The sequence below is a fragment of the Poecile atricapillus genome, chromosome W (assembly GCF_030490865.1).
Source record: "Poecile atricapillus isolate bPoeAtr1 chromosome W, bPoeAtr1.hap1, whole genome shotgun sequence".
NCBI lineage: Eukaryota > Metazoa > Chordata > Aves > Passeriformes > Paridae > Poecile > Poecile atricapillus.
The window spans coordinates 16,702,516-16,725,338 of NC_081288.1; the positions used below are offsets into that span (position 1 = coordinate 16,702,516).

The following is a 22,823-nucleotide window of genomic DNA, read 5'->3' on the forward strand; positions in this document are numbered from 1 at the left end:
AAGCTCATTTGTTATTCAAATGTGTTCAGCAAGTGGCTTCTGGGTTTTAATTATCAATATTTGAAATTTTAGCTGTGTAGCATAGCTGAGATTGGTTAGATAAGTCACACAGTGTTGGCTGTGACTGAATGGGCTTGCAGACACTTGGGGCTGCTTGTTATGAGGGTGGATTTTAAAGCTGGGTACCCACAAATACTGATGTATGTGACTTTGAAGTGTGTTTGCTATGCAAAGTTCTGCTAGATAATTTGCTTACTGGAATACTCAAAAGCCCATCAGCATGAAAGGGAGAGTGTGAATGGAGACCACAGTGAATACATTTCAAAAGTAAAATTCAGAGTTAAAATTGTAATTGATTTCTCAGCTCTGCTTTTTGATAATACCACAGATTATCATATGGAAAGAATTTAGAAGGATCTCATATCTGCTCTTTGTTCACTTGATTTTCAGTTGAGAACTGATACTGTAAATGCTTGCTGTGGAACAAGGGTTTGCAGATCATAATGATGAAGCTGTGAAACCACGGTCAGCTTTACTTTCTGGCTTTTGTGCTGTGACAGCTTAAAAGGGTTCGCTATTCTGCAGAATAAGAAAATAATAAAAGAATTGGGTTTATTCATGAAATGTATTTCTGTTCAGATGGGATTTTATAACATCTTCCTTGTAGTGTTTTTTTTTCTTTAAAGAATATTTTACTCCTAGACTTACATAAATACTTAAACCCAGCATTCTGCATAATCCCAAGATGCTGGCAGTTCTTGTTGCAGCTCTGCTCTGGGTGAGAAAGAAAAGAGTCAAAGGAAAGGGGTACTCAAGTGTCTTTTAGGTCCACCTTCCCCTTTTGCAGTGGCTGGTGTGGCTCCAGCCTCATGCCACAGGTGGGTGTTGCAGGGCATCCCACTTACCCACGTGGGCTCAGGACTGATCCATCTCAGCTGCTGTTTGCTCTGTCCCTCTTTAGGAACTCCTATGTCCGACTGAGGCACTTGTGCACCAACACTTGGGTCACCAGCACCAGCATCCCGATAGACACTGAGGAAGAGAGGCCAGTGATGTTAAAGGTAAACAAAATCCCAAACTCACTCCTGAAGCTGTCTCACTTCTAGCCTATGAAATGTGCATAATAACTAGGATAAAGGTAAGAGCATTGCTCACCCACTTTAAACCAAAACCTATTGCAGATTGGGACGTGCCAGACCAAAGAGGACAAGGAAGCTTTTGCCATTGTATCGGTTCCTCTGTCTGAGGTCAGAGACTTGGACTTCGCCAACGATGCAAACAAGGTTTTAGCATCAACTGTTAAAAAGCTGGAGAATGGAACAATAACCCAAAATGAAAGGAGGTTAGTGAGTTTTAATTTTTCCCTTGCTAAACTGGTGTTTGATTATTCATAATAACACAGTCATGGGTAGGTGATATCCACATGGACAGAGGCAACTGGGAGAGGACACTTCAGTTCTGAGAGTGCCAGCCTGGGGTTAGATTCCACCTCTGTCAGAGCATCCTTGCTGTACCTCAGGCTGATCTGTGTATCTCCTGTGTAAAAGAGGGGTAAACAGGACCTCCCCAGCTCACTGGCCACATAAATAAATGGGTAGTTGCCTGGACAAATGTCTTTGTCTGGACTTCCTTTGATAATCTCCTTCTGAGCTGTAATGTGAGGGTGCATTGCATCTGATTCTCATGTACAGGAAAGCAGCACTGCAGGGCTCTTGACTTGCATGAAGTTCACCACACTGCAAATCTTCAAAAACCTTGGAAGGAGGTCTCAGTGTGGCTGAGAAGCTGCTCCAGTGATCTCTTTGCTTTCTCATTTCTATTTTAATCTGTTCTTTCTATTTTACATCATTTTGGTGTTCATCCCCATTTCTTCTGTGGCACTATTAGAATGTCTGCTCCTCACACCCACCCCTGAATCAAGGGCTTTGTTGTACATTTGTTGTACATTGTAGCCAGATATATTCTGCTGCCAGTGATGTAGTTCACTATTTGTCTTCAGCTGCCTGTGGTTAAACTGAATATAAGACAGCATCTCTGGCAGTGTGATAATCTGTCATAACTGTAATGCATCATATACAGCTTTTATTTTTTTCTGAAAATGTTAATTTTTGGTGATGAAACTGAATTTTTGCAGTCAGTTTCCAATAACAATTAGACCAGACAGTTTAATATCTTAACAGGCAGATTTTTAATGGCCTGGGTGTTGGGACTCACTCTTGAAAAGCTGTGGGGCCATTTCATGATGAAGTTGACCCATAGAGGGATACTACACTGTCCAGGTGGGATGTCCCTGTATGAACCTTGTGTCACTGTCAGTATTGTCAGGTCTTGTTGTTGACTGAATGGTACAACAAACATGTGAAATGTTTCAGAGCTGCTTCACAACAGTACCATTATTTGTTTGTTCTTGTGATTGCCTTTGGAAAACCCCCCAAATAATCTTTTTCCTGCCTTAGCACAGAGAAGTGGGAGTCCTAACAGTTTATTCCTCATTCCTTCATCCTACAGCTGCCTTTTTGCTTTATTTTGTGGAGGTGACACACACCTTGCTGTTTTCTACCAGGGAGCTGAGGCTTTTAGAGCTAAAGCTCACTCGAAGGGCTTAGGTAAGCAGCCCAGCTCACTTGTGGATTATGGTAACTTTGTGTCTGGATCCCGCAGATGACTGAAAATCTCTTGGGGATCTTCCTGCCTCTTTCATAGCTGGCAGATTTGTTAGTTATAGACTAGACATTGGCCAAATTGAGATGATGCTGAGTTTTCATGTAAAAGATTGTTGGTGCTCTTAAGGTATATTCTTTGAAATTTGTGGACATCTGTGTTTCTCACTGCATGCCTGGCAAGGTGTTAGTAACAAGGAGGCAATGATGACTTTGTTTTCTTTTTTTTCCCCATTTATATTTTGTCTTTTTGCATTTTCTGAAGGTGGGAGAGAAGGAATCACTACTGTCTCTGGTTTTTTTTAGCACCCGCTTCTGACAAATCTTTTGTTTAGCAAAGAGTGAAACAGATACAGTTTCTTGTGTCAGTATATATAGGAAAGCAGTTATATATGAATATATATATATAAAAAAGTATATATATGAAACCGTTTCATAGGTCAGTAGGGAGATTATCTAGTGGCAAAATGTTTTTATTCTTCTAGTGAGTCCATCATGGACCCATGATAAATTACAAAAATCCTTGCTAGGCTGTGAGAGTTTGTTTAATGTTCCTGGGCCTTGAGGCCAACTGGTATAGATTTTGGGTTTCTGAATACTGTGTATCAATCCAGAAGATTGTATTTTTCTCTTGTTTTCTCTCTGGTTGTTGTTTAATGCCTTGGTAAACAGCCCTGTGATTGATTTAAGCTTCTGCTGAACCAAGGCTTGGAATCCTTAAGTACATGTCAAACTTAACTTTGCAGTGTGGAAGTTCCATTGTGCCAGGTAAAGCTTAATGTGATTAAATGTGATTTTCATTCTTAATGAATCCTAGCAAATGTTGAGTGACTGTTTATAATAATGATTTGTCTATTCATTCTAGGTTTGTAACCAAGCTACTGGAAGATCTCATTTTCTTTGTTGCTGATGTGCCAAATAACGGGCAAGAAGTTTTGGATGTGATCATTACCAAGCCAAACCGGGAACGGCAGAAATTAATGAGGGAGCAAAATATATTGGCTCAGGTGTGTCCTACTGTGTTAATAACTTAACTGTATATGCAAACAGATTGTAGGAGAGAGTGATGTGAGAAAAAGTTATTTTTGGGTAACTTGGCTTATGCCAGGTTGGGTTTGTGTGTGGTTGGATTGGGTATAAATGACATTACTTGGTCAAAGCTTATCTCTCGGTCCCTAAATCAGAGTCAAGCACAAGGGGCTGTAGAGGGCTCTTAATTTCATGTGATTCTGATTAAGATCATGTTTGAGAGCAAATTGTTCACAAAATTTGAGACAAACATGGAACATGGTCCCAATCCTGCAAGTGTTCCCCACATAGTGGCCTTATGGAGCTCTGCATGAGAGCAAACTTGCAAGTAAATAAAATTAATGTCCTTTTTGAGAAGTCAGTGGAAAGAAATTTTAAAAAAAGGGAAAAGGATGAAACTGGATAGCAGGCAGCATTGTCCTCCTTTTTCATCATTAAATTATCCAAATTTAAGATGTGTAACTAAAACCGTTTAAAGTTGGGGATAGTAAAGAGAAAGCAATGTCAATCGAGTTGGCGGGAAATGTAAAGCTAACCCCAAATGCATAAAGCTGTGATGTCTCAGACTGTGTCCCCACTTGTGTTTAGTCAAGGCTGTTGTGCTGATCCTGTCAGAGGACATTTCTATTGACAGCTTGAAGTTCCGCAGAAATCTGGGTCTGGTTTTCACTCTCAGTAATTTTGATTTTGAACAGATATTTGGCATCCTCAAAGCTCCTTTTAAGGACAAAGGTGAAGGGTCAATGCTGAGGCTTGAAGACCTGGGTGACCAGAGATATGCTCCCTACAAATACATGCTAAGATTATGTTACAGGGTTCTAAGGCACTCCCAACAGGACTACAGGAAGAACCAGGTCAGTGGTATTGAGAATAATTTTCCTCCTGATTTCTATAATTATATGTCCTAGGTTTAACATGGCTCTCTGCACTTACAAGTGAGATTCTGTGGTAATGGGGAAAGGCCTTTTTTTTGTGTGTGTGTGTAGCTTAGTAGTGTGTGACTTGAAATTTCAACAATGAATATCACAAGTTCACTTTGTACATTTGCAGGCTCAGACTGAGACTGGGGTTCGCTGCTTCATTCATGAGCTTTCTGTTATTAAAAATATGTTCTTGGAGCCTGGATTGTGAAGTGGGAAATCTGTAAAGCTGTCTGCTTCTCTTGCTTAAATGTTTGTAGAGGGATGGCAGTGAGGTCAGACCAGAGGTTGTTATATCAGGTAGCCTGATTTCCCACTGCTGGAGACTTCCTGTGAACAAGAGGTATTTCAGAGCATGGACTGAAGGGACTGGAGATAAAAGCCTGAACTGCTGTGTGGCTTCTTTGTTTTCTTTTCAGTGTTTCACAGAAATATTTCTGTCCTGAAGGGAGAGAAAAAGAGGAGGGAATACTCAAGAAAAAAGCTTCTTAAACATTATAAAAACCTTTCAGTTTTTTTTTTGTTGTTTTTTTTAAAAAAAAAAAAAAAGAGGTTGCCATTTCTTGAATTTTGGATGTATTTTCATGGATTCATTCCTTTGGTTTATGAAAGAATAAGAAGAGTTAGTCATCCCTAATATAGAATCTGTTTCTCAGGGTACACATTTGAGTTATTCAGAAGTTCTTTTGTTCAGGCCAGTTCAGAGAGGAAAGTTTTGAGTGTTATTTTGATTGTTATCTGAGCTGCATGCCTCTGGTTCTACAAGAGAAAATATTACTGCTCAGCAGGTCATCATGGGAATTTTTCCTTTTTTTAGGAATATATTGCTAAGAACTTCTGCGTCATGCAGTCCCAGATTGGTTATGATATTCTGGCAGAAGACACCATCACAGCTTTGTTGCACAACAACAGAAAACTGCTAGAGAAACACATCACGGCTAAAGAAATAGAGACGTTTGTGAATTTACTCAGGAGAAATCGAGAGCCAAGGTTTGAAGTGGTCCATGTAGCATTTTTGCAGTAGCTGTGAATTACATGCTATTCATTGCTTTGATGTCTCTTTCTCCCTGTTTTGACCTGGCAGACAAAAACCCCACCTGTACAGAAAATATTAAAGCTATCTGTAATTCTTGGAATTTACCCATATTGACATTTTAAAACTAGAGCTTACTGAAAAGAGGGCTTATACTTTTCAGGACAGCTTTGAAAATTTGGTCTTAGTTCTAGGGCAAAGAGAAATGAAGAAAAAGTTTAATTTCTCCCGGTTCTGCAGTTCCTCTGTGAAACTGCCACTTGTGTTGGTTCCCCTGTTATTAATCCCGGTGTAAATTATACATGCATGTCAATTTTTCTAAGCTTTTGTTAATATCAGTTTTCCTGCAGGTTCTGATTCCAGGTCAGACCTGAAAAGGGCCTAGGACAGTGAAAATCCCATAAACCTGTATCTTAGACCAGATTTTGTTCCAAATGAAAATTTCTGGCCTTGAACTTCACTCAGCTGATTATTTTTTTTATAAGCTTCAGGTCAGAATATAAAAGGAATTAATTTCTTTATTTTTAAATGGAAAAAATCTATTTTTGGGTTTTCAGTTGTAAAATTAGCAAAGTAATACAAATATAAGAAATGAACATATTGAAGGCCAAATATTGTCCTCTGTAGCTGTGAATACCATTTTCCAGATAGCCATTAAGGATATTGCTCAAGGCCTTGGTGCTTCACTGCCTCAGTTATTTTCTATATGCCTGTTTGTCTCACTCTGTAAGCTCATTGCCTCTCCCATGCTCAGCTGGGTTGGGCTTGGTCAATATGAAGAGGAAATCACAAGATCAGCTCTGTCTCTGAAGGGTTTGTTTATTGAAAGTTGCACATTGCATTTTCTTGTGGTGGAGGATGTAATGGAATTTATGCCATAACCACATAATGCAATTGCTCTGTATCCACTTCTTTGACGAGTTCAGGAGCAATAAATGTTTTAAAATTGCCCCTTGTCAGAATTGTGTAATCTGAACAGTAAAGACTTGATTTTGATACTGATTTTCATGGAGAGTTGTAGATTTTCTCAGGAGTGTTGGGGTGAGTGAGAATTGTGGCATTCTGCTCTAAAACACATGAGCTACAAAATTAAAAACCTTCCTGAGTTTTGGCTCCAACCAGGTGACTTCCCCAGAATTCCATGTAATTATGTGCTGTTTGCTTAATTTTGTCTTTGTGATTGCTATGCACTTCTAATTACCAGTTGTCACAAAGCTTAATTTCAGTTATGGGTAGATTTTTTTCCTAAATCTACCCTGAAAATGCTGTCTGTACTCACCCACTACAGTTCCCAGACTTTAGTGGTGACTGTGGTCTGTTCTAGAGGTTCAAACTGTTGGATCCTTGGATGGCTGATAGCAGATGGTTAGAGTTTGTACCTGGATTTCTAAGGAAGTGGAATATATGAGCTGTGTGTGTGCACATGCGCCTGCTCACATCTGCTCCCCCACCAGCTCTTGAGCAACTTGCTCAGTTTTATCTACATTTGCTAAAGGAGTGGTAGGCTCAGAGATACTTAATTCCTATGAATATCATGGAAAGTGGAAACTACATAGAAGGAAGAAGCCCTTTTTATATTTCACTTTCAAAGGCTGCAGAATGGATTCCTGTTACTACACACACTGGAATCCCTGAAAAGAGACAAACCCATTTACCTAATGAATGTCCCAGATGAGAGGAAAGCCTCAGCCTGAACCTTGTTAAACATCAGAAGACCTAAATTTGAGAGACAAATTCAGAGAAAACTGATTTCCCTGCAAAGCTTTGTTCTTTCTGCTTTACATGGAATGACCTCTTTGAATGCATAGTCCTATCTGCAGGTTGTGACAGATCTGCACTCTTCTCTGGGAGCCCAGCATTCCCTGGCAGTGTTCAAGGCCAAGCTGGACAGGGCTTGGAGTAACCTGATCTAGTGGAAGGTGTTGTGAGTTGCAAGAGTATGAACTGGCAAAGATCATATGCTGATAAATATCATGATACAGAGTCCCTCTAGTCTACTCATCCTCTAATGCTGAGTGCTAGAGATTTCTACTTCAGTTCCCCAGTAGTAGTTTAAGTCTCATGTTCTGCTCCATCTGTGTTTTTTTGACTGCAGATTCTTGGATTATCTGTCAGACCTGTGTGTATCTAACACCACAGCAATACCAGTAACTCAGGAACTCATCTGCAAGTTTATGCTAAGCCCAGGGAATGCTGACATTCTCATACAGACCAAGTGAGTATCTGTAATCAGAACATGCCACCTTTTTGTTGTCTGCTCTCTTAAATTCCAAGCACTTTGCTTGTGGCTCCATTGTGAATGGTTTGTGTTTGCAGGCTGGTTTCAACCCAAATGGACAATCCCTTGGAATGCCCGATCATCTCGGATGACATTGATGAAGAAGAAGTGTGGCTTTACTGGATTGACAGCAACAAGGAGCCTCATGGCAAAGCCATCAGGCATCTGGCTCAGGAGGCAAAGGAGGGCACAAAAGCTGATTTAGAGGTTCTTACCTACTACAGGTAAACCTGCTTATTCAAAGGGAAGAAAATGTAAACTCCATTAAGACCCCCACTGCTGTTCTTATACAGTTCATTTGCCAATATGAAAAAAAGGAAACCAGGTCATGCCAGAAACTGAGATTAAAAGTTCATTTCAAGTTTTTCCTGTGGGACTCATCACATCTCTCTGTGTGTCTTTTTTATTTTCCCTCTAACATTTTATTTATTGGGCTTTAATTTTAGGTTGTGCTGCCCCAGAAGCAAGGTACGTTCTGAGGACAGAGTGTCCTGAGTGTCTCAAGGATTAGAGAAGAAATGGAATAATTGAATGATGTTTTATGAAATTGAAACAACAAATGAACAGTTTTTAATGTCAAGTTGCTCCCTTGCTTAACAAAGTCACTCTTGTTATTTTTTAGGATTTATATCAGAAAGGCTCACAACAGGCTTGTAACATGAGATTCTGAGGTGTGTTCTTTCCAAGCGATTTCCTTGAATACCACATTATTAACTTTTTTTTAAGGTACCAACTGAACCTTTTTGCAAGAATGTGCCTGGACCGCCAGTATCTTGCCATCAACCAGATTTCTGCCCAGCTGTCAGTAGACTTGATCCTCAGGTGTATGTCTGATGAAAGCCTCCCCTATGACCTGCGGGCTTCCTTTTGCCGTCTGATGCTGCACATGCATGTGGACAGAGATCCCCAGGAGTCTGTGGTGCCTGTCAAATATGCCAGATTGTGGACTGAAATTCCTACCAAGATTACAATTCATGAGTGAGTTGAAAGTGTTTCAAATTTAAGTATAAAAGCTTTTTGTAGGGTTAGTCTCAGAACAAAATTGTAGATGTCCAATGTCCACAAATCATATGGGTGAAAAGGCATTTTGTTGCAGAGCATGGAACTATTAATTACTGTTACTCTTGGAAACTTCCATGGGCAGCTTTCAATCACTAAATATTTAAATTTCATTTTTCAGTATGTTCTTATACTGAACAAGCTGGGGAAGATGGAATGGCCTTTCCTCAGACCAGCTGCACTCCAAGTAATCCAATTGTGTCTCACATGACAGGTTTGCTAGGCTGGAACTCGGTTTTATAACTCAAGTTCAACAGAAAGCCACAGCTGGGAACCCAGAATTAAGACACAGCTGCTGACCAGAAACAGCTCACAGAGGCTTTGGTCTTCACTTAGTAAAGTACTTAAGCATGTGTTAAATTTAATTTTAGAGAAAGGACCATTGATTTCAGTGGAAACCCTGTCTGGCTCCACTGATTTGATGGAGCAGCAGAACTGGGATTCTCCCAGCCAGGGAGTATCTGGCTGGAGAGACAGAGGAAGAAGCACAGCAGTGCAGCAGGCAGTGTTGTTTCTGTTAATGACCACAGCAAGGTTTGAGAGTTCTATCTGCCACAAGAGTGGTATTATCCTGTCTATGTTCTTCTCATTCACTTCAAGCCTTCCTGCTACTGTTGGAGGGAAGGTTTGTGCATCCATTTTCGTATCTCCAAAGAGCTGAACTGAGTAATTTCAGAGGATCATGATCAGTTTGTTTTTTCTTTAGTGACAGCTGATCCTGATATTAGAGGTGTTGAAGTTTCTTTCTTTCTGTCCCCTGTATTGTAGGTATGATTCGTTCACTGACTCTTCAAGGAATGAAATGAAGACAAAGTTTGCACTGACAATGGAATTTGTAGAAGAGTACTTGAAAGAAGTTGTGAATCAACCCTTTCCATTTGGAGACAAAGAGAAAAATAAACTTACATTTGAGGTACTTCTCAGTTATCTGCATCCTGCTTACAGTATTCCTCATTTCAGATAAGTTGACGTTGCTTCTTTCAAACTAAAGCCAGTTGCAGAATAAATGTTGGAGTAAAATATCCTAAAGAAGCACATGTTCCTAATTCCATTGTTCTTTGTGATGACTGGTACCACAGAAAATAATATTCTTGTCTGCTGTGTTTTTCCAACCTTTCCTTCCTTCTCCTGAAGTGGTTGCATTTCAGTGGAGGGAGAGGGGATTTCTGGGGGGTGAATGGTGAAAATTCCTGCTCTTTCTACATTAGTGAAATAACCTTTAAGGATTCTTCAGTATAAGTAAGTGCTGTTTTCTGTATAGGGTACTCCACTCAATCAAACACTCTGAATAACCTAATCCTGTGGTTTAAACATTGTTTGAAATTCCTGACAGAATCTTTAGATAGGCCTAGATTTTCTAAGTTCAAATAGGAAAGAATAAAGGGGAAATACTTACAGCTTTTATAGTTCTTCCTTCAGCCTACTTCTCTTTGTTGCTTTTGCCTCTGGTCACCTGAAATCACCTCTGTGCAAACTTATCACAGTCATCTTACTCTTCTGACTCTTCTTCTGACTTCCATCTTCCCCAAAGCTGCTGCCTCTTTAAATAATTTCCCAGTCTTTCTTCTTGATCTTATGTATTTTTGCAGATCCAATTTTATCCTTTCAAGCCTTCCTAAATCTCACCTTGGTTTTGCTGTCTGCTGTAACCTGACTGACCAATTGCTTTGTCTAATCTTGACAAACATTTAATGTCACTGGCCTTATTCCAAAAATCAGTGGGAAGACTTGTGCTAGTTTGAATGCACTCAAGATCTGAATCTCTGTGGAAGCTGCTGTGTGAAATGCAACTGAAAACCACAAAGGCTGACAGTACTTCCTTCATTTTTAATTTCTTTTTCTCATAGGTGGTACATCTGGCTCGAAACCTCATATACTTTGGCTTTTATAGTTTTAGTGAGCTTCTCAGACTGACCCGGACGCTGCTGGCAATTCTAGATATTGTTCAAGTTCCCATATCATCATACTTTGAAAGGCTGAGCAAATTTCAGGATGGAGGTGAGATGAGCAGCAAAGACTGTTATTCCAGTGGGTAATTAGCTTTTTAAGTTGGAAATAATTTATGGGAAATCTCATTACTCTTTCAAGGTTCTGTATTCACACATCAGCCCACCTACAAGAATGCATTGCAGGGGACATTAAGATGATCAGCTAAAAAGGAACCTTTTTGAACAGAGTTGCATCCTTCATGACTTATGGGTACTGCATTGGTGTTGCTGCTCCTTTACTTATTTGGAACTTTCAAATTTTGGTTCTAAACCTTTGTGCCCCTTGCTGTGAGCATCCTGAGGGAGTTCAAGCAGCGTTTGCCTGGGCACTGGGATTATGGTGGCTCATCTGTGGCACAGCTCATTGTTAATCTTCTTAGCACTTCACTGAAAGGGAAGATGAGATATTTCTGGGCCCACACTTGCAGAAGTACCCAATGGAAGTCCAGAGGAGGCAATCCTCTGCCTGTGTTTGTCAGCTTAGAATATTCTTTTTTGAACCCAGACCACAATACCTCTCTGACAACCCTAGGACTATTCTGTGTGTCCCACTGCCTTTGCTACCATCGTTTAAAATTGCATTGAAGAATGAGCATGCCAGGAAGGTGCTGAAATGCAGTTTAGTTTTCCTGTGTGAGTGGAAGAGAGGTATGAGAGTTGTGTGAGCTGTGTCCAGAAGACCGACTGATAGCAAATTCTATTTTAATATGTAGCTGGTGTTGCCAGCCAGCTGGCTCATGGCACCAAAGTGAATGAGCTGTCTTGTTGGAAACAATTATTTTGTGTTTTTTCTGGGAGGCCTTTTCCCAGCCTTGAGTTTTTCTAATCATTTTGCTCAGTCACTCCCTCAGATGCCCTGCAGGAGTGTGCTATTCCTCAAAACTTTTTTTCTTCTTTGAGGCTCACACACTCTGGAAAGGTGTAGACTGTCATTGTCATCTCTGAACCAAGAAGTCATATGCTTTTTTTTTATCTTGATCTTCTCCCCATCACTGCCAGCAGACTTTACTGAAACCCTCTGTAAGTCTTTCCTGCAATGCAGTGCACACCATGTCATGCTGTAGCTGGCTGCAGTCCCTCCTCAGCACTAGAGAAAAGACTGTATGCCCAGACACTTGGAATTATGTTTCCCTTTTTTGTCCCTGAAAGACTGCATTGCAGACTCTCTTATTAAATGGCTCTGGACACAGTTTGACTCCAGACACAATCTTGGCATATTGGCAACATGGGACATGCAGATGTGGTTCTTCTGCTTAGTTCTTTCTCTGCCCAAGCCTTTAATCCTGATTATACATCTTGTTCAGTGTTTTTACTCACATTCGTTACCCATAAAATCATGTTTCATCCTTAATTCCCTTTTATTTCTGTAGAAGGGTTTCCTTTCAAGCTATGTAAGCGAGGAAGGAGCCACCCATTAAGTGCAAACAGACCTGCTCTCAGTTATATGAATTTCCTTAGCAATTCCATGCAAATCAATGATTTGCTTTGAAATAAATGAAAGTGAAGGAATGCTGCAAATGGCACCACCATGCAAATGGAAGCTCAGTAGCCTTTTTAGTAATGCTCAACTGTGTCCTGGAGCCTTGTTGGTAACTTTTTGTCAGAAACCTGTTTTTGTCTCATGTTCTTTCAGAAAAAAAGGCACGGAACAAAGGTGTGATTTTTTTTGGATAAGCTTCTGTCTTTGTACAAGTTAAATTTATTTCCTGCTGTAGCTGTCTCCATAGCTATTTACCTTTCAAACACTGACCAGTTCAGGTCAGGATGTGACAATCTATGGATATTTTGGTAGTTACCTCTGAGTTAGTTTGGTTTGTTTGGTTGGGGTTTTCCCCCTGTTCTACTAACTCTATGATCTAGAAAGGTTTGGAGAGGTTTTTTCTTTGCTGGTCCACTGTTGTCAGTCCTGTCTGCAATCTTACGGAAGTCTGGAGATATTAGCTGTGCTGTCTAGGCTTAAAAACAGGCATTGAAACTTTGCTGTGGTGAGACAAAGTGTTTTTATATAGAAATAGCTGTAAGACTTCCTGGAGAGGCCTTCTACAGTCTTTGTAAAATAAAAGGATGTCTTTGGATGGTAAGATCTTTTCTTCAACCTCCCTTTTCCTTTCTGATTGAGAGGCTATAAACTATATAAAGTGTGCATTCGCTTTGCACTTGAGACAGAATGATCCTGAATATTTAACTGCTGTGTCCAAGCATCTTGCCTTTCCTCCTGCTTTCCCTGGAGGTACAAACTTGCCTACTCATGAGCTATAAAGATGCATGTGTCACAAGGATGAAGTTTAAGCAGTTTAATAACTCCTATTCACTCTTTTTGAGCACCCAGCTCATAGGACTTCATGTTCAAAGGACATACTTCATGTCTGAAAATCACATGACTCAAGCAAAACAGGGGAGCACTTTTTATTAGGGAGAACCACACAAGAATCAACCAGCATCACTTTAGTTGCACGTTGCACCACTGAGGGGTGGTGCTGGGCTGGAACTTTTGTGCCTCTTCATGTGTTGGACTGTAGATGATCCTGAGGGTGAGTCCAGAAGTACAGGTGTTCCCTAGGTCCTGTGGAGTCTGGATCCATCTTGTCCAGGATCCACTAGGGATCCTGAGAAATGAACAGGCAGGCGTAGAAATTGGTCTTGGGATTTTTTTCTAGATCTCCCCTCACTCTGAGAGTAAGGACTGTTCACCATGCAGGTGTATGTATACATTGGTTTTCCATTTTATAATAATTGTAAGGTTGTACATGCAAAGGTTCCCTTCCCTTTTTACATAGATAGTCTCTTATAAAACTGTGTTGCTTAGAACATGCTAATGGTTGTATTGGTTACATATCTGTGCTTTTCAGTCTCTCTTTTAATTTGTGATACTGGTCTCTTAGGCTATTAGAAAGGATTAAAGTAGAAATTATCTCAGGCTAGGTTTTTTTAGATTTTGTAAAATGTGATGGCATTTTCTAAAATCAGAATGGTCTGTCAATTTTTTCCAGCAAGCATTTTCTTATTCATAGCTTCCATAAAATACAGAGGGATGGATTGCTCCCTGCCCTCTTTCAGGGTGGTGGGAGCCCTCCCTCCAGTCAGGCAGGGGTGAGGGTGAGTTCTTGCCTTTAGAGGAGGTCAGATTCCACTCTCCCACATCCCTCCAGACTGCAGCATCCTCTCTGGCAGGTCCAATACTTGTAATAGTCATACAAACCTTTGCAAAATATTGCAGGTAGGTGTCCCTCCAACACATTATTACTCTAGGGATGTGCAGGTTAACATAGCTTCTTTTTAAAGAAAAAATAGCTTCCCTGAGTTGCAAGAATCATTACATTGATGTTCTTTAAACAAACAAACAAAAAGAAATTATTGCTTCTGTTGTGATTTTTGTGTATATACTTTGAATGTATGGAAGTAAATTATTAATTCTGGAGTTTATAGAAGTTGGGGGGGGGGTGTCTTTGTTTGGGTTTTCATGTTGGTTGGTTGGTTGTTTTTTAAAGCTTCCAGGGGGATCACAAATGTCTAGGCATAAGCTTTAATCCAGTAAGAACATGTATTTCATTCCTTGAGCTTAGAGCTTTGAAGTGTAGCTCTAATTTCAAGTTTTGACAAACACTGAAAGCCAGTCATGATGTTTGAGACTGACAGTTTATTGGTATAAACAAATATGTTTAAATTTTATCAAGCATTAGGGGCATGATCCTGTAAATCTTTTGTAGAAAAAGTGCTACTGAATACCAGCTTAGGTTCTGCATATTTTAATTTTCATCACGATTTAAGTGTAAATTTGCATAGATTGATAGTAAATCCATATTTAACAACAAGATTTTGTCAATAGTTATGCTGTTCTAAGAAAAATGACTTGAAAAGAGGTTTGCTCAAATGGATAAATCATGTAATTCCTATGCTACAGCTGTAGTAGACAGAAGGCAGCATCTCTGTAGAAGTTAAGAATTTTAGTCAGGATCTATGTATTTTAAGTGACAGGTTTTAGATTTTAGTTTTCTTAAAATGTATTGATTTCTATGGGCAAATCAGTGCTGAATAAATCTGGGGACAGGTAGGTTATGCTGTCTTTCCATTGACTTGTTCCAGGTCACTAGTAACAAAAGTTTCCAACATCTGATTCTGGTAATGTAAAGTTGTCAGGAACTGGTGAGCTGGATTCCTGATTGGTTTGACTAGTCCACATTGTGAAAACTGTAGTCAGGTTTTTGGGGACTATATTAATGATGGGTGGAAGAATATGGAAGGCTTTCCTGGAGGTATGCACTTCAGAATTAAAAGAACCAAATTTTCAACCAGCAGTCTTGAGTCTTCTTCCCTGTTTAATATTTATTTCTTCAGTACACCCACTTACTTCAGTAAAACTACTTGTTAAGTAAGGAATTATATATGACAAGTGTTGAACTGTTGAGGCAAATCTGCAAAATGGGATGTATTTTTAGGCTTAGTGGAAGTTGCATGAAGACTCAATTGACCTTTTACCTAAAGAAATCCTTTTCTCTCCTTTGCTTAAATTTGGAGCCACCTTGGTGGCTGGGGTAGTCCTTGATGTTTTCTGTGGGTTTCTCTGTCTTGGTTTGGCGAAGATTCTAAAAACACAGAATCATAACATGGCTTGGGTTGGAAGGGACCTTGAAGATCATCTCATTCAAACTCCCTGCCATGGGCAGGGACACCTTCCACTATCCCAGCTTGCTCAGAGCCCATTCAGCCTGGCCTTGGACACTGCCGGGGATGGGGCAGCCACAGCTTCTCTGGGCAACCTGGGCCAGGGCCTCAGCACCCTCACAGGGAACAATTTCTTCCTCATATCCAGCCTAAACCTACTCTTGTGTCAGTGTGAAGCCATTCCCCCTTGTCCTGTTGATCCTTATGTTATTGTAAATGTTAAGTCTTACTTCCTTTAGAAAGCTTAATTTTAATGCCACTGTCAGATATTTTAACCAGAATTAAATTTAATGTGCATGTAGTTTTCATGTGTGACCTTATTTCATGAGACAGATTGGAGAAAGCTGGCTAAGAAACATTTATGAAGCAAGATCCTTTAAAAAGTAAGCATGTATATTTTTGGAAATGCTTCTTATCTAGATTGCACCCTAAAAATGAATTGACTTGAAAATCTTGCAGCCAACTTCTTTTTCAGTCAGTGTGTCTTGTCTTTGATTTACTTTTGCGGATATTTGAAGCTGTTTTCTGTTTGGTTTTTTTCCCCCCCTTTTAGATTCTAAAAAAATATATGGGTTATCCAAAATATATTACCTGTATCCTAAAGAGACTTCTTCTTTTTTCTTAAGGAGAAAATGAGGATTTCATTTAGTGGTGCTGTCATTCTGGCACCTTTCAAGAGCATTATAATCTCTTGCAGTTTTAATTAAAAGGTAAAGACATTGCTTTCCTAGTAAGTGCACCCTGCTGTATCATTCCAGAGTAAGGAGCCAATCTGCCTTGTCCAATACTGCTAATTTATTCTCTGTGAATTAAAATGCACATCTTTCTCTAGGTGCTATTTGCTCTTTCAAATAGCTGATTTTAGTCAAACCATGCAACTACAGCATATGTCAGGCCTGAAAGAGGAAGCAACATGGTAGTAGCAGCAGGTAAGCTACACACTTGCCATACAGCTCAGTGCTGTTTAGTTACTGTTGTTTGGGATTGAGAATGATAACATGCCAGGAAACACATCCTTGTTTGAGCTCCATATGTCTTGGGATGCAATCCAAAGTGCTGGGCACCAGCTGAAAGGGCCCTCAGTGGTACAAACCTGGGTTATCTGCAGAGTGTCCCTCAGGAGCTCTACAGTTTTCCTGAGCCAGTGTACACTGACATCAGGGGGAGTCTTTTGGTTTCCATTGCTCAGTCTTTTTGAAAAAACAGGTTTTAAAAACTGCCTATAATAATCTTAAATTGCTCTCACCTCTGTGATTCTCACGTTAAATGTGTTGCCCCAAACTGCCTAAGGAGATTCCTCTTTTTACCTGTTCAAACTGGTGGTCAGATATCTCAGCTGCTTCATGTGCCTGGGTCTGTATCTTGGTGGTGTGTTCCTCCTGCACACCAAAGGGACACAAGATTCCATCCTGCCAGGGGGCAGAACTGAGGAGGCCTCACCTTCTCCTGGAGTCTCCAGCACTGGTGATGTCTGCTGCCTTCCCTCTGCAAAGGAGTGCTTGTGTTTCTGTGTGTCAGGGGACCCTTGTCCAGGCTTCTGGCCCTGTAACACAGCCCAGGAGCCTCCTCAGCTCCAACTCCAGTTAGCTCATGTTTTCTTCCAGCCCTTTTGGCTGCAAGTAAAGGTACACAGTGACTGGAAACACCAGTGAGACCACTGAGGGCTGAGAACAAGGCTGCACCTACCTTTTCTGTGGTTCCTATGGGTCCTCTGTGTCCAAGAAGGACCAGATTTCATCCAAGACTATTAGAAATTGCTCTACTATTTCCCAGCCCCGCATCTGGGTTTGTTACCTGCACTTTTGTCTAGTTAACAATTTGCAGTGTCTTCTTTGAGGCATACTTTGATTCGCAGGGCTAATGAGGCAGTGGTTCCCTGGCAGAATGGAACAGTAATTTATACCAGCAGTTTACAAGAAAAGAAAGGTTATAAGAGGAAAAAGGAAAGTTAACTGTGTTAGTCACAGATACCTACAGAGAAGACACTGCTGTTCAGTGTAGAGTATTGCTAGACCAAAGGGGAGATCAGTCTGAGAGCTTAATTCCGTGGCATGAACCATTTCTCTTTCCTCCTTACTCTTTCCCTCATTATAAGACCCGTGCATTAATGGGATTCCAGAGACCATTGCTCTTCTAGGAATCAATATCTGTCTTACAGATTTAACTCAGCTAAGAGGCTTGATTCCCACAGTGCTTTTTACCATCAAGGCCAGTATGCTGATGTATGTATTTTTTGTGGTTTTGGAGATAGGCAATAACCCCAGAACCTGCAGAATGTCAGGAGAAGGTGAAGTTTGGTGGACTTTTACCATGGCTGGGCAGCTGAGAGTTTGTATATTAAAAAGGGAGCGTTTGTGGATATGTTGGGGTGAAGTGGAGGCTGCAGTGGCCAGATTCATTCAAAGGCATGACATATTGTAAGTTTTTTCATTTGTTTTGCCTCATTACTTCTGAGGACTACAAAAATGGAAGTGATACCATGTGTCCTTAATGCCAGGCATTAGATTTTCTGTAGGCCTTACCTGAGGTCAGCTAGTTACTGAGCGATGAAAAATGGTTAATGAAGACATAAAGTGTGATTCTTGGTTTGTTTATGGTAGGTTCTGAAGTTTTTATGAACAAATTCTGTAGAAAACCTGTAAAAATTAATACCTCTTTCACAAACAGAGCTGTAAGGCTTTAATGCTTCTGGCAAATATATAGCTCTAAAGAGTTTGAAATAAAATGTGTTCCTTTAGGCAGTGAAGTGTTGTTATTATATGTCCTTAAAATGGCTGTAACTTTTCATGCAGGAAAATTAAATTGCATGAAGCAACATAGCCAAATCAGCAAAGAAATTTAGAGCTAAAGCTGCCATTGGATTCTTAATTTTGCCCTTGGTATTTAGCCATTGCTGCACACATGGTTCCCTGACAAAGGATCCCCAAGGACTGGTGGTGGTGTGTGCTTTAAGATAGCACCGAAGCTTTCTTTAGGAAGCTTTTGGTGGAGTGATAGCATAAATCTCACTGAAATCCTCAAAGCCAAAGATATTTGGAGTTTTGCTGTTGTGAATACTGCCTTAAAACCTGGTTGAACACTCCTGCACTGACATATGGGTTGAGACAAGGTCCTGTGTGCTGGTTTTGGCTGAAGTGTCAGTGTCCTAATCAAAAGCATGTTCAGGTTTGATGACATCAGAGAGTTGTTTCTATAACTTAATAACTACAAAGACAATGTGAGAATTGTCATATTTTTGTAAAGCCTTTGATTTCTTCCTCCTGTCTCCTCTTTTTTTTTTTTTTTGCAAGCAAGATTGAATAATATATTTGATTTTTATGGGCAGGTTAATGGAGGTTGTTTGGGAAATGAATGCATATACATTTGTCTTTTCTGTTCCTTAACAGATTTCCTGAAGATCTGATCAGACCTTTCAGTACCTGAAGGGAACCTACAAGAAAGATGGAGAGGGACTATTTACTCCAAGGGCATGAAATGACAGGACAAGGAGAATGGCTTCACACTGACAGAGGGCAGGTTTAGATTGGATATTAGGAAGAAATTGTTCCCTGTGAGATTTGTGAGGTCCTGGCACAGGTTGCCCAGAGAAGCTGTCCCATCCCTGGAATTGTCCAAGGCAAAGCTGGATGGGGCTCTGAGCAACCTGGTGGAAGGTGTCCCTTTCCATGGCAAAGGGCTTGGAAGTGGATGGTCTTTAAGGTCCCTTCCAACCCAAACCAGTCTATGATTCTATGTGGTAGCTCCCATTTAGGTACTTCGTTTCCAGAAGCATTGAGCATCCAGCTGGTCCAGTCCCTAATGAAAGCTGCTGGGTGTTGAAATCCTTTTGAAAATATGGGCACTTTTAACATTCCTGTGTAGGGAGATGAGCACTGTGGGAAACTGTCCAAGCTAAAAATAGCTGAGCAGTTTTCAAAACTGAGTCCTAGGAATCCTTCTTTCATCCCTCTGTGTTGAGGAAGACTGAACAGAAATGACAGTAAGAGCAAGCTCTGTCCCTCCATGGTAACTAGGGACCAGATCAGGTGCCTATAGGTAATTTTAAAATAAACAAGGCTGCATGTTTGTTCCGTGGCATCTTGGGGATTTCTGTGGAGCAGAGGACTGCTGGCTCTAAGGGGATCTGCCAGCCTTTGAGGTTTCCACTGGCTATTCACCCTCAGCTTCTACATGGTTCTTTGCACTGTGTGTGAAATATCCAAAACTCTGTGGGTCCTGGAGAGCAAACTGAGAATGCTCCATAGCAATGGGCTGGGAACAATTGGAAGAAACGGCACGAATTGCCAGCTGCCTTTGACAGTTGTTTTTCTTACTGAATATGGTATTTTGTCACTTATCATCCATACTGTATTGCATAGCAGATTGTTGTTTACTTTTATATTCTGCATTTAGAATTTTTGCAACCAGTAAATGACTTATCAAGAAAATATGTTTATGTAGAAAATGAAGTGTCAAATTATCCACTGTTTCGATTACTTGGGTGGTTGTTATTTTTTTCCATAATTGACTCCTCTGAAAAGCCTTTCTTCTCAGAGAGGCCGCTGTGTTGTCAATCGTGCCAAATTGTATGAGATTATGTGCTACAGTTTTGTGACAGAAACTGATACTCATTAGGAAGTTGTGATCACTGTAATAAAAAGTAATGAAAAGGAGATACACAGTTGTCTATTCAAAGCATGACAAGCATTCTCTTCTTTCCTCTTCTTTCCGTGTCTGTCAATCTGCAGCTCCTTTAAATTACCACTTGTGCATAGTGAATTCACTTTTCCATTGACTAATCTTGTTGAGACTGTATATTCAATAGGAGACATTTCTAATGGGCCCACTGCTTATGCAAGGCTTTTGGCATCTGACTTGTCTTGGCAGAGGGAGGAACAGAGAGGAAGGGAAAACTAGATGAAGATTCAAGGAGATTTCCTTGAGTTCTTTTCCTCTGTTGGTCAGTCACAGTTCTGAGCACTTCCACAGCAGTTTGGTGCTGAGAAAAGTGGTTGCTTGCACACATTAGCACCTCACAACATTGCAAAGACTGTTCTCTCCCTGCCATGCTTCACAGCCATATATAAATGTTAGTACTTTGACCTCAAAGAAAACAGCCAAAGATGAGGTCAACAGACTAAGGGTGGCAATACCATATGGAGGTACAGCTCAGGCTTCTCTTCACTTATCTCTAGCAAAGTGCACATAAAAGTAATCAGAGTTCACATCTACTTGCTCTTTCTCCTGATTTATCTCATTTAACTAGCTGAGGCAGTAAGTTAATTTTTCCTTGGTCATTGGTATTCAGGAAGCACTTTGGAGATGTGACTAAGATCAGAGCTCCCTTATTTTAGTCATTGTGTGCACATGTACTAAGAACTTAAATCTCTTTTATTGAGCCAGTGTATTTTGTCTTGCATTGTTGCAGGCTTAGCTGACAGAGAGCCAGTCCCGTTTTAAGCTGCAGTAACCCTCCTGCATGCCTTACCTCAGGGAAGCACACCCTTCCCTGCTGAGATGACCGTGTTCAAGCAAGACTGCTGCTGGCCCCTCGTGCTTGTGACTGATAGATTTAAATCCATGCTTAACATGATCCAGGCTTCCAGGTTGGACAGATAATGCTGAACATCACCAGTGCTGATTACTGGGGGATCTTTTGGAGGAAAAGCTGCTGCCCACTACTTATGTACACGAAGGATCTCCATGGCTTCTTTCACAAAGTAGAGCAGCTCTTCTCAGTGTTGAGACACATCAGCTGCTTCACTGCCATTCATGAATGTGCTGCTTGACTGCTATTTGCTCCTTGGAGAGGGCTGCATTTCATCAGCAGCCTGCAAAACATAGTTGTTGAAATACCTTTCCTGAAAAGAAATGCTGAATTGCTGCAGTTGCTGCAGCATTTTAACTCTGGGAATGTTCTCTTCAAGCCTGCTCTGAATTAATTGAAAATTATAGTCAGCATCAGGCAGTTGGTTAAAAAGTTTTCCAAGATGACACTTTGTCACACCTTGTCTCCCTGCTGTTATTGACAGAACTAATGCAGTATTGAATCACTACCCATTCCAGCTGTAAATACTGAACTGGATTAAGTAGACTTTTATCTTACTAAAATCCTTTCCTATGCATTAATGAAATACTATTTGAAATGGCAGGGATAATAAGCACTGCCTTAATCCTCCTTTACTTTCCCACCTCTATCTTTTGTGATCAGTTGCATTAAGGTCAGTAGTGAAGGAATGCTGTAGACAGAGTGTTTATCCTTATTACTGATGCCATTGGGAAGCAGCTACACAGCTGCCTCTCACTGGTTTGTGCCACCTTTGACCACTGGTGTTCTGTGGGCAACAGGAAAGGACAGCAGTCACCTCATTTCTTTTTATTTCCTAGATACTTTTCTAGGCTTCAGTATCACATAAGCTGAGTACCTCAGAGTCTTTGCTACTGCAGGCCTCTAACTGTCCTTCCTAGAGGTGGAAAGGTGGTCTACTTATTTATGGAAGTTGTCCTGAAATGCAGAGACAATAACTATTTCCTTTTTCACAGAAGGAGTTGAATCCCATTTCCTGCCATGCCTGTGCAATACCCCAGTAATAGATGAGAAATAAGCAAGATATGGTCTGGGCAAAATCTCAGCTTGCTTTCTCCAGGAACATGAGGTCCACCCAAGATGTCTGATACCTCGTCCAAAAGATACTAACTAACTTTTTTTTGCTAGCTTTACACCAAGTAAATTTCAGTCTTGAAGGGTGAGCAGGAACTTTCCAAGATGAAATGGAATTCTTCTTCCTCATTTGGGACAAACTGCAGTTATATCTTGTTTTTGACAAGAATATCGTCTGGATCTTGTCTTAGACCTAAGTGGTTTCCTTATCCTTAACTCCACTGACTGAAGTTTGTTTTTAAAGAATTCCTGAGTTTTCCAAATGCCCTCTATTTATATTTCCCTCTGCACAACTGAGCAAAAGGGATTTTGAAACAATGTTGTGAGAGATGATGATGATTTCTCATCTGAGGTGTATGGCAGGGGTATTGCAGGTCATGATGCAGCTACTCAAGTTACAGGTCTTGTTGTACAGGGCTGTTGTTGTTACAGGGTGTATCAGTCAGCACTAAGGACAGCATGAAATGGATTTCATTTATTTCATGGTTTGAAGATGAAGAAGTCACAAAAAACATGGTTTAACTGAAGGTACTTTAAGGGTTGAAGGTCCTCCA

At 40.5% G+C, this 22,823-nt stretch overlaps 1 protein-coding gene across 1 annotated transcript in view; it reads left to right on the forward strand.

The window, feature by feature from the left end:
- Nucleotides 1–22,823, forward strand: part of LOC131591576 (inositol 1,4,5-trisphosphate receptor type 2) — a 244,024-nt gene that overhangs the window by 66,185 nt on the left and 155,016 nt on the right. Inside the window, exons 12-21 of the mRNA XM_058862400.1 lie at nt 962–1,061; nt 1,182–1,342; nt 3,526–3,667; nt 4,385–4,543; nt 5,427–5,599; nt 7,738–7,857; nt 7,959–8,144; nt 8,647–8,898; nt 9,748–9,892; nt 10,827–10,977. Of these exons, the coding sequence (XP_058718383.1) occupies nt 962–1,061; nt 1,182–1,342; nt 3,526–3,667; nt 4,385–4,543; nt 5,427–5,599; nt 7,738–7,857; nt 7,959–8,144; nt 8,647–8,898; nt 9,748–9,892; nt 10,827–10,977 (1,589 nt within the window). The remainder of the gene's footprint in view (nt 1–961; nt 1,062–1,181; nt 1,343–3,525; nt 3,668–4,384; nt 4,544–5,426; nt 5,600–7,737; nt 7,858–7,958; nt 8,145–8,646; nt 8,899–9,747; nt 9,893–10,826; nt 10,978–22,823) is intronic.